The sequence below is a fragment of the Ahaetulla prasina genome, chromosome 1 (assembly GCF_028640845.1).
Source record: "Ahaetulla prasina isolate Xishuangbanna chromosome 1, ASM2864084v1, whole genome shotgun sequence".
NCBI lineage: Eukaryota > Metazoa > Chordata > Lepidosauria > Squamata > Colubridae > Ahaetulla > Ahaetulla prasina.
The window spans coordinates 271,881,150-271,893,814 of NC_080539.1; the positions used below are offsets into that span (position 1 = coordinate 271,881,150).

Genomic DNA, 12,665 nt, shown 5'->3' on the forward strand with positions numbered 1-12,665 from the left:
AGAAGACAGTTTAAGCTTAAAGTTTTGGGGGTTTGGGGAAGAAAGTAGAGTCAGGTAGTGCATTCCAGGCATTGACTACTCTGTTTCTGAAGTCATATTTTCTGCAATCGAGTTTAGAGCGGTTTACCTTGTGTTTGTATCTATTATTTGCTCTTGTATTGTTGTGGTTGAATGCATTTGACCATTCCACATTCACTAAGCACCTGAATACAATAAAGAAGAGTTTCCCCAAGTTGCTATGCCACTACAGCTGCTCTACATTAACAGACATTAGATGTCCTTACCTACAATGTCTTCATAGGCATTCTCTTCTAAAGTGCTCTTAGATCCAAACTTGTGCTGATTGTCAGTACCATTCTCACTTGGGGAAGGAGGGTACAATGACTGGAGGCTTGAAGCATCTTCAAATTCAAAGGATTTTCTATAGGGGACAAAAGATAATACAATCATTTGTGATTGTGAGTGCCAAAACTTTTTTTAAAAAATGGAAGTTTTTAAAATGGAAGGCAGTTATATGATTGCCTTCTCCCACATCATACTGAACAAGATCCAAACTTGTGCTGATTGTCAGTACCATTCTCACTTGGGGAAGGAGGTACAATGACTGGAGGCTTGAAGCATCTTCAAATTCAAAGGATTTTCTATAGGGGACAAAAGATAATACAATCATTTGTGATTGTGAGTGCCAAAACTTTTTAAAATGGAAGTTTTTAAAATGGAAGGCAGTTATATGATTGCCTTCTCCCACATCATACTGAACAAGATCCAAACTTGTGCTGATTGTCAGTACCATTCTCACTTGGGGAAGGAGGTACAATGACTGGAGGCTTGAAGCATCTTCAAATTCAAAGGATTTTCTATAGGGGACAAAAGATAATACAATCATTTGTGATTGTGAGTGCCAAAACTTTTTAAAATGGAAGTTTTTAAAATGGAAGGCAGTTATATGATTGCCTTCTCCCACATCATACTGAACAAGATCCAAACTTGTGCTGATTGTCAGTACCATTCTCACTTGGGGAAGGAGGGTACAATGACTGGAGGCTTGAAGCATCTTCAAATTCAAAGGATTTTCTATAGGGGACAAAAGATAATACAATCATTTGTGATTGTGAGTGCCAAAACTTTTTTTAAAAAATGGAAGTTTTTAAAATGGAAGGCAGTTATATGATTGCCTTCTCCCACATCATACTGAACAAGATCCAAACTATTCTTCATATATTTTGTTGGACTTGTTTTGCTGTAACATCACTTTAAACTAGTTTAGCAAAAAATATTTCTTTATTGTGGGCTTCCCCACTACCACAATATGATTTTAGGCCAATGCTGATTTATCAGATTTTTTCCCCCCTATGTGCCTCTGTAATTTGACAGAATCTATGTTTGATCATAAATTGATGGATAGAAGTGATTTTTTCAAAATCACCGTGACAGGTAAAAGTATAAACATAATTTGGATACATGAAAAGAGTAAGTAAAAAAGAATATTAGAACAGGGACGGTAGGCACCCAGGTGCACTTATGCACACCCCTTACAGACCTCTTAGGAATGGGGTGAGGTCAACAGTAGACAGTTTAAGCTTAAAGTTTTGGGGTAAAATTGGGGACCTCGGCTTATACTCGGATCGGCTTATACTCGGATCGGCTTATATTCGAGTATATACGGCTTATACTGGAGTTTTTTTCTTTTTCACATTTTACGGACTGAAGCCCTGCGGTGCAGTGAGAGGGCGGGCGGGGAGCCGCCAGCCTTCTCAGCTGAGGGAGGAGGTTTCAACCAGTAGGTGCCTCATTTCCCACCCTCGGCTTATACTCGAGTCCCCAGTTTACCCCAGTTTTTGGGGTAAAATTGGGGACCTCGGCTTATACTCGGATCGGCTTATATTCGAGTATATACGGTATATTTATTTTTATTTTATTTATTTATTTATTTATCAATCATATATAACATAACAGGTAAAAGTATAAACATAATTTGGATACATGAAAAGAGTAAGTAAAAAAGAATATTAGAACAGGGACGGTAGGCACCCAGGTGCACTTATGCACACCCCTTACAGACCTCTTAGGAATGGGGTGAGGTCAACAGTAGACAGTTTAAGCTTAAAGTTTTGGGGGTTTGGGGAAGATAGTAGAGTCAGGTAGTGCATTCCAGGCATTGACTACTCTGTTTCTGAAGTCATATTTTCTGCAATCGAGTTTAGAGCGGTTTACCTTGTGTTTGTATCTATTATTTGCTCTTGTATTGTTGTGGTTGAATGCATTTGACCATTCCACATTCACTAAGCACCTGAATACAATAAAGAAGAGTTTCCCCAAGTTGCTATGCCACTACAGCTGCTCTACATTAACAGACATTAGATGTCCTTACCTACAATGTCTTCATAGGCATTCTCTTCTAAAGTGCTCTTAGATCCAAACTTGTGCTGATTGTCAGTACCATTCTCACTTGGGGAAGGAGGGTACAATGACTGGAGGCTTGAAGCATCTTCAAATTCAAAGGATTTTCTATAGGGGACAAAAGATAATACAATCATTTGTGATTGTGAGTGCCAAAACTTTTTTTAAAAAATGGAAGTTTTTAAAATGGAAGGCAGTTATATGATTGCCTTCTCCCACATCATACTGAACAAGATCCAAACTATTCTTCGTATATTTTGTTGGACTTGTTTTGCTGTAACATCACTTTAAACTAGTTTAGCAAAAAATATTTCTTTATTGTGGGCTTCCCCACTACCACAATATGATTTTAGGCCAATGCTGATTTATCAGATTTTTTCCCCCCTATGTGCCTCTGTAATTTGACAGAATCTATGTTTGATCATAAATTGATGGATAGAAGTGATTTTTTCAAAATCACCGTGACAGGTAAAAGAAGTAGATTACTTGAATTTGCTGTATGCTTGGAGAACAGTAGAAAGAGACAAGAGTGCTTTGCCTTTCTCTGGTAGAGCAGTACATTTGGGCTGGTGCATATCCTTATAGTATGTAACTTGCTTTGCTGTGAGCCACTTAATGCTACTAATATGCTGTGGATATTCTGACATTGGGATTGAGAAGCCTCTATCAGAGAAGCTGTATTTCTGAAACTCAATCAAAAAAAAAAAAAGAATGGGCCAGCGAAGAAAGGAAACCTTGTTCATAAACTCTGCCTCCAATGGCAGTGATTTGAATAGAAATACCACTTAGATTTATATACCTCTTCACAGCCCTCTTTAAGTGGTTTGACAGAGTCAGCCTATTGCCCCCAACAATCTGGGTCATTTTACCGACCTCAGAAGGATGGAAGGCTGAGGCAACCTTAAGCTGGTGGGGATCGAACCCCTGGCAGTCAGCAGAATTAGCCTGCAATACTGCCGTTGGCAGGATAATCTTTCCAGTACACGTATACTCTAGTTTTCTTACAATATTATCTGGCTAAAGCCTCAGCCATCTGAATATACCCGTGGCATTCAAGACTAAAATAAACTCTCTGTTCATTCTGATCCTAGCCTAATGGTATTGTACTTACATTATAAAGGAAGATGCAACAAGTAATTGTTCTCAGATACCATCATTGCTTCAGTCAAGAGTTTCCAAAACATTTGTGCCTTACATTCCGTGACAAACTACTAACTTCCAAAATAAAATAAAATGTAAATTTCAAGATCGCTCTTGTGGTGATTAGATCTTGTATTCAACAATACACAGTCTTCTACATATAGCACATAGGTTACTCATAACCTATCTCCCTGCTTGAAAAGCAAACATTATTTTTGCTTATTTTTCTCATGATGAGAAATCCCAGAAGCAGGTGGCAAGATCATTTCTTTTAAGCATCTCCTCCTACCAGAATATTTTATCTGGTCAAGTTGCTCTGACAGTACCCATTTTAATAAAAACAAGTCAGTACTCAAGAACACCCAATTTGGTTTATTAAGAGTACTGAATATTGGCTTTACTACTGACCAACTTTAAAATTATTTACAAGAACTGTATGTACACATCCAAATACATCTGAAACTCAACAGCTTGGTTCCCAAGAACTGCACATGAGGTTCAATTTCCCAATGAGAGTCTTACTTTTCTCATTACACACACAAGAACACTTCTGATGATGCTTGTGCCCATTAAATTTAAAATATAGTGTGCAGCTTTATATGAAGCTTTTCTTCACTTAAAAAGTTCAGGTCAGCATCCTAGAAATTAACTGGGACTAAATCACAAGGGAAAATGTAATCCAGCAGTATTAGTCATTCAAAAAAAAAAAAATATCTTCAATATACATTTAAAAAAATGTTCCAACACAGGCTTGGCAAAAATAGAGGAGCTTTGCAGAAGTGGAACTGTCACTCTGTCATAAATTCTTTGATTACAAATTCTGTACTCTGTACAATACTCTGACAAGCAAGCATAGCCATGTTCTCATTAGGAATCATCATGAGGACACATAAAATGCTCTGAACTTCCTTGTTTTCTTGCAGACGTTTCATTACCCTAACTAGGTAACATTGTCAGCGCTAATGATGATGATGCACCACCACTGATGTGGTTACCTATTTAGGGTAATGAAACATCTGCAAGAAAACAAGCAAAGTCAGAAAGACCCCCCATTTCAACCCTGAGCTACATCCTGGACATAAACTGTTTCAACTCCTACCCTCAAAACGACGCTATAGAGCACTGCACACCAGAACAACTAGACACAAGAACAGTTTTTTCCCGAAGGCCATCACTCTGCTAAACAAATAATTCCATCAACACTGTCAAACTATTTACTGAATCTGCACTACTATTAATCGTTTCATAGTTCCCATCACCAATCTCTTTCCACTTATGACTGTATGACTATAACTTGTTGCTGGCAATCCTTATGATTTATATTGATATATTGACCATCAATTGTGTTGTAAATGTTGTACCTTGATGAACGTAACTTTTCTTTTATGTACACTGAGAGCATATGCACCAAGACAAATTCCTTGTGTGTCCAATCACACTTGGCCAATAAAAAATTCTATTCTATTCTAAAAAAATATTCTCCTTTATTGGTACTCAAAATGCTGCTTGTAACTTATATAATGAAATTGTACAAACTATCCAGAAATGTTTTACCCTTATATTTTGTGGGAGTTTTGCCTTGCATTTGGGAGAAATTGGTCGATTTTTTTCCCCACCAGATTCCATCAGTAAATTGCTCCATCTTGAACAGTTTGCCTGACTGAACTAGGATTTCATTACATGATCTTGGCCATTTCAGATCTTTCTACGTCACTGAAATCCCATCAGAGTGTAACTGAAAATAAGGAAAGTGGGGTTTTTTATGGCAAGACAGGATGTAAATGTAATAAATTGTGCGAAATAAACAAATATATCCACAACTGAAGGTTATGAATGAGATAACCAATGACTTTATGCTAGGTACAAGAGCTAGAGTTGATAGGGAAATTTCACTGCATCCCAATTAAGCCAATAAAAACTCATGAGGATCAGGATTAATCAAGGGATTAAATATGAAGCTGAGAAGGCGGAGCAGTAAGACCATTTGTACAAAGCATCTTCACAGTCGTTATAGAAAAATAATAGAAATAAATGTTCTTTATTTAAGAATTTTCCAGTTTGTATTTGTATTTGTAAAAGTCAATCCCTCCGGCAACTACAGCAGCTAGCAGACTCTAGTCTCATTTGGAACAACACTTGACAAAACCCAATTAACAGGGCATGATGGCCATTGAGTCTGCAGCGTGAAAGTTGGTGGCCTAATTCTACTTGCTTTCACTCTCATCTGAAAAGCATTACCTTAAGAAGGAGAGGTTTCTGGGTCTGCAGAAATGTCTCCCCGATATTTAAGGGTACTATAAGACAATAGCTTCCCATGTTTACCTATTTGGGGATTTTCTGTGAAAGCGCGACTCTTTTTTCGGTCTCCGTGTGGCAGGGGGAGCAGGCGTTGATGGAAGAGGGGGCGGGGCAGCAGCCATTGGCGAAGGAGGTAGTCCGTTGCTTGATTTACTTGTATGGTTCTTGTCAGCTTCATACTCAAAGGTGCGTTTCGGCTTGGGCACAGGATTTACCGCTGTGTTTGCCAGGCTCTCTGGAAGCAGCTTAGAACTAAAAGAGCTAACTTTGGTAGTTAGCCCATGCAGCATTTTACTGATTTTTTCAGTCTCTGTGGGTGTCTCCAGATTACTCCCACAAGTAATGTTCCCTGCTTTGCTATCATTTGCAATCTCAGTCAAGCTCTCTGAAACCCCTAAAGTCAAAGATTTCTTTCTGCCTCTATCCACATTGTAGCAGCTACTTGGCAACTGAGGAAGTCCCCGGCCAGGTTGTTCTTTTAAGGCCTGTTCAATTTTCTGGATTCTGTTTAACACAGCAGAGCTTTCTTTCGGAACCCCCTTGAGAAAGGCATTGGTGGGCTCATTCCGGCTCAGTCGTTTTTCAAACCGGTGGCAGGAATCTCTGTCTAGAAATTCCTCCTCTTCCGTTTCTGGGTAGGAACATTCGGAAAATGTTCTGCTCATCCTCTGGAAGCCTTTGTATTCAAAAGCCTTCTCACTGCAGGGAGAAGGCAACATACTAGGGCAGCTCTCACTGCCTGATCTCTCCCCAACATCCCTCTTGTCCAAGCAGACACTCATTCTAGGGGAAGGCTGTTTGCGGCATTCCCATTGTGTAATCTTCTGCCTGATATCAAGCGCTTGTGAATGGACACTGACCCGGCTGAGAGAGATGTTACGTAGACTGGCTGCTGTTCCCAAGGAGAGAGAGCTCCGTCTAAGCTGCCAGTTGCCTACTTCTTCACCATCCTGAGCCTCATTGGATACCTCCTTTTGTTCATGTCCCTGGAAGACAGAGATCCTTTTTTCTAGGCATCCAATGCTAATGGCTTTGAGTGGATGATGTGGAGATTCTGAATCTGAGGGGGAAGTTGAGGTGCTTCTTAAGGCAATTCCCCACTTAGTTTGATCTTTAAGGAAGACTCTGGAATTGGAAACTTTGGTGAAATTGCCAGAACAGCAGGATTCCTCACTATCACTGAGTGGATGTGTTTTGGGGCTTCTTTGTTGATACAGAAGAGGTGGTGGAGACACTGACTGACACCTGGAAGTGAGAAGACAAATACCATTTAGCTATGTAAATAAATGAGCAAATAAACAGGTAAAATAAATATGAACGTCTTTTCTTTTTTAAAAAAACAGTTTTTTAAAAAAACAACTATATCAACCTTCTAAAACTGATTTTTATTTTATAAAAAAGTTTAATACATAATTTATCAAGTAGGGATTTAAAAAAATTTTTTGAACAGTATTAGAAGTGTCATAATTAAGTCAATAACATTTATCAATTACAGCATTCTCTGTCCAACACGAGAAACTAATTCACAAGAAACATTTAAAACTTGATTGCTTATTTATGTTTTCTCTTCTGCTCTTTAATAGATTACTGTATATGTTTTCTTACAATTAGAACGCTGATCGTTGGACTGGATGATTACGATGACAAAAAACCAACCTTTGGACTGGATGATTATGATGACAAAAAACCAACCTTTCTTCTCTGAAATTGAAAATAAATTATAAATAAGCCCCACTACCATCTTCTGGAAACTATCATTTGGGGATATGAATCATCCCATTTCATATTATGAAATGAGACTCACTTCTTTAAGCTGGCTTGGAAGTTTTATTACCACGCTCTATAATAACGACAGCTAAAGTCCAATAGGGACACAGTCTTTTTGCCTGTTTTCCAGATCAACATTCAGCATAGTTAAAGTTAATTCAATGCAAGCTAGGCCTAAAAACAAATGGAAACAGATCCCAATGTTCTGTTTTATCCAAGAGCTATTAAATGTGTGATGCTACAATCTCTAAAAAGGTAAAGATAAAATAATTATTATTTACCTGTCAGGATCTAAGAAAGGTTTCTTCTACACTACTACAAATGCACATAATAAAGTTCAGAGAGACTGGTCAATTGCTTTCTAAGGTTGCAGTGATCAGAAAAGTAATGAGAGAGAGAGAGATGCTTTCCCTATAGACATTTCCCATTAAATCCATCCTCCCAAATAGCTTATCTACTCCCAAGACAGGGAACAACTTGAAAAATATAGATTCCATGCATCACTGTGCCTTTGCTCAACATTGTAGCTTCCTAAACTGTTTATTGTTTATATGTAAATACACATACACTTGAACTTATAGCTTAAAATTCTTTTTCCCTTACACACAAACATATATACTGGGGCTTCATAGCAGTCATATGTACATAACATGTTTCAGAACCACCGACCATTCATTTCACCTTCAAACTACAATAACCCACAACTAAAATGAATGCTACATATAGATATGTAGCATACAGACCCCTCACATCCTGGACATAAACTGTTTCAACTCCTACCCTCAAAATGACGCTATAGAGCACTGCACACCAGAACAACTAGACACAAGAACAGTTTTCCCCCGAAGGCCATCACTCTGCTAAACAATTAATTCCCTCAACACTGTCAGACTATTTACTAAATCTGCACTACTATTAAACTTCTCATCATTCCCATCACCATTTCCTTCCACTTATGACTGTATGACTGTAACTTTGTTGCTTGTATCCTTATGATTTATACTGATATTGTTTCCCGATTGCTTATTTGTACCCTATGACTATCATTAAGTGTTGTACCTTATGATTCTTGATGAACATATCTTTTCTTTTATGTATGCTGAGACCATATGCACTAAGATAAATTCTTTGTGTGTCCAATCACACTTGGCCAATAAAAAAATCTATTCTATTCTATTCTATGGACTGGTTAGTATCTCTCCTCCTTTAGCCAAATATTTAAGCATTTTCAGGATCAATTACTACCTCATTTGCTCTCATATTGCTATATGAATGAAAATGTCATTCAATAGCGCAGCAATTGAAGACATTATTTAAAGTATAATTATTAATTTAAAAAATGAAGTTTCTACAAAGTTGACAGTGATCATGGACTTTGTGTAACCTGAAACTATAAAGATATTAATTAAAACTCTTTTGGAGAGAGGAAAAGGGAAATTAAACTTCTTTTGGAGAGAGGAGAGAAATGAATTCAACCTGTTTTGGAAGAAGAAGAGAAATTAAACTTCTTTTGGAAGGAGTCGGCAAATTTGATCCTTCTTTAAAGGGAGGAGAGGAATTAATTCAATATGTTTTGGAGGCTTTTGAGATCTGCAGCAGGACAGCTACAATACTTATGCAAGGTTGCCTGCCTGCTGTCTGGGAAAAAGGCACAAGCTCAGCTTAATTGCAGCAGCCAGACTAAGAACTCCTGTCATGTGGTGGTCCCGCTCAACATCAAGCAATCTTTGCATCTGCAATTAAGCTGAGGCAGTGTGCACATGTTTGAGACTTCTTATTAAGAACATCATATAAGTGAAAGATTATTAACCAAAATCATGCAATGTTTTAAAACAAAATTACAATTTAGCGATCATAATATGGAACTGAGGCAAGAGGATCAGAATCCAAGTCCACATTCAGCCATAACTCAATGGGAGATTTTGGACCAGTTGTCAACTTTTAGCCAAACTTACCTTACAGGATTATTGTGGCAATAAAGGAAGTATGCTACTACAGGTAGTTCCCACTTAGTGATCCTAATTAGTAGCAGCAACTATGTTGCTAAACAAAGTAGTCGTTAAGCAAAACTCTTCTCCTGCTCAGTGGCGGCAGTTCCAGCAATCTCAATTTCAGTCATTAAGCAGGACATACATTAAGCAGGACAAATTACGGTCATTACAGGGACCGTAATTTGCAACCTCCTGCCAACTTCCTTACTGACTTTGCACAACTAGCAAGTACATGACTACGGGATGCTGTGACTGTTGCAAATGAGCAACGTTTGCCACTTGCCTGAATCACGATCATGTCATTGCAGGGGTTGCAAGTGTGAGGACTGGCCATAAGTTTCTTTTTTTAGCACTTTGTAACTTCAAAGAGGGGACGCGGTGGCTCAGGGGCTAGGATGTTGAGCTTGTTGATCGAAAGGTCGGCAGCTCAGCGGTTCGAATCCCTAGTGCTGCCGTGTAACGGGGTGAGCTCCCATTACTTGTCCCAGCTTCTGCCAACCTAGCAGTTTTGAAAGCAGGTAAAAATGCAAATAGAAAAAATAGGGACAACCTTGGTGGGAAGGTAACAGCGTTCCGTGCGCCTTTGGCGTTTAGTCATGCCGCCACATGACCACAGAGATGTCTTCAGACAGTGCTGGCTCTTCGGCTTTGAAACGGAGATGAGCACCGCCCCCTAGAGTCGGCAAGACTAGCACGTATGTGCAAGGAGAACCTTTACCTTTACCTAACTTCAAAGAGTGACTAAACAAATTGTCATTAAGTGATGACTACCTGCATATACTTTCAGAACATCTATGTTAAGGAAGATTCTGCGTCTTATTTTATTTGCAGGGTCTATTTTTTAAAAAAAAACAACTAGGCAGGACATGTGATTACCATAAAAGACTATTCCTTCACTTATTCCTGTTTTATAGTTTGTAGAGGGGTAGGTACTTCCTTCCAGCTTCCCTAAGTATATTTTATTCAATTTATCTCTTTTCCGTACCCTCAGGTTTTTTTTTCTCCATACTGCTTATTTGGGAGTTAATAATGATCCCTTATATAATAATGACTGTTCGCTTTCATTCCCACCTTCTGAATTCTAGGGTAAGAAACAATTGTTCCTGCACCAATGCTACAGTTCTTAACTAATGCAATTCTCATGATTGCTAAAAGGAGGAGAGAGAGAAAAAACAGACAGTTAATTTGAGAAAGTCAGATTTCTTTTATAAACTACTCACATAAACTAAACCAGGAACCCAATGATTAAAACTCTTGCAAAAAGAGATTTAGATTATTTTAAAAATGGGAAGAACTCTGTGGGACTCAAATGTGTACAGATACATTCTGATGGAGTAGGAGAAGGATGTAAGGAATGTGTGAAAATTACAAATGTAATTAAAAGTCAGGAATGTACAGCAGGAATGATGAATCCCACTCTGGTAACCAGCTGTGAAAAGACAAAAAAGGAGCAGTTCATTTATTTATTTATTTATTATTTAAATTTTTATACCGCCCTTCTCCCGAAGGATTCAGGGCGGTTCACAGCCAGATAAAAATACACAATAATATTACAATATAAATACAATTAAAATACAATTAAAAAACTTATTCAATTGGCCGAGATTAAAATTTAGGATAAATAATAAAAAACCCATTAAAAACCCATAAATTTAAAAAACTAACCCAGTCCTGCGCAGATGAATAAGTGAGTTTTAAGCTCGCGACGAAAGGTTCGGAGGTCCGGAAGTTGACGGAGTCCTGGGGGGAGTTCGTTCCAGAGGGCGGGAGCCCCCACAGAGAAGGCCCTTCCCCTGGGCGTCGCCAGACGACACTGTCGCGCCGACGGCACCCTGAGGAGTCCCTCTCTGTGAGAGCGCACGGGTCGGTGAGAGGTATTCGGTAGCAGTAGGCGGTCCCGTAAATAGCCCGGCCCTATGCCATGGAGCGCTTTAAAGACGTTCACCAAAACCTTGAAGCGCACCCGGAAGGCCACAGGTAGCCAGTGCAGTCTGCGCAGGATAGGTGTCACGCGGGAGCCACGAGGGGCTCCCTCTATCACCCGCGCAGCCGCATTCTGGACTAACTGAAGCCTCCGGATGCCCCTCAAGGGGAGCCCCATGTAGAGAGCATTGCAGTAATCCAGACGAGACGTCACGAGGGCGTGAGTGACTGTGCACAAGGCATCCCGGTCTAGAAAGGGGCGCAACTGGCGCACCAGGCGAACCTGGTGGAAAGCTCTCCTGGAGACGGCCGTCAGGTGGTCTTCAAAAGACAGCCGTTCATCCAGGAGAACGCCCAAGTTGCGCACCCTCTCCATCGGGGCCAATGACTCGCTCCCAACAGTCAGCCGCGGACTCAGCTGACTGTACCGGGATGCCGGCATCCACAGCCACTCCGTCTTGGAGGGATTGAGCTTGAGCCTGTTTCTCCCCATCCAGACCCGTACGGCTTCCAAACACCGGGACAGCACTTCGATAGCTTCATTGGGGTGGCCCGGTGTGGAAAAGTACAGCTGGGTGTCATCAGCGTACAGCTGGTACCTCACACCGAAGCCACTGATGATCTCACCCAGCGGCTTCATATAGATGTTGAACAGAAGGGGGGAGAGAATCGACCCCTGCGGCACCCCACAAGTGAGGCGCCGCGGGGTCGACCTCTGCCCCCCCGTCAACACCGTCTGCGACCGGTCGGAGAGATAGGAGGAGAACCACCGATAAACGGTGCCTCTCACTCCCAATCCCTCCAACCGGCGCAGCAAGATACCATGGTCGATGGTATCAAAAGCCGCTGAGAGGTCTAATAGGACCAGGGCAGAGGAACAACCCCTATCCCTGGCCCTCCAGAGATCATCCACCAACGCGACCAAAGCCGTCTCAGTGCTGTAACCGGGCCGGAAGCCGGACTGGAACGGGTCTAGATAGACAGTTTCCTCCAGGTGCAGGGGAAACTGATATGCCACCATACTCTCTACAACCTTCGCCGCGAAGCGAAGGTTGGAGACCGGACGATAATTACCTAAAACAGCCGGGTCCAGGGAAGGCTTCTTGAGGAGGGGCCTCACCACCGCCTCTTTCAAGGCGGCCAGAA

The 12,665-nt window shown here is 40.4% G+C and overlaps 1 protein-coding gene across 3 annotated transcripts in view; it reads right to left on the minus strand.

Annotated features, from left to right (window-relative positions):
- DENND2B (DENN domain containing 2B) overlaps nt 1–12,665 on the minus strand; it is a 126,273-nt gene that overhangs the window by 58,607 nt on the left and 55,001 nt on the right. The window contains exons 3-4 of one of the 3 annotated variants that reach the window (XM_058159405.1): nt 5,863–7,083; nt 2,372–2,508 (exon numbers count right to left, since the gene is read on the minus strand). The exons of 1 other annotated variant lie outside the window; for it this stretch is intronic. In XM_058159405.1, coding sequence (XP_058015388.1) covers nt 2,372–2,508; nt 5,863–7,083 — 1,358 coding nt within the window. Of the gene's footprint in view, nt 1–284; nt 425–2,371; nt 2,509–5,862; nt 7,084–12,665 lie in introns of those variants that run through there. One more of the 3 variants, XM_058159396.1, reaches the window with a different exon arrangement.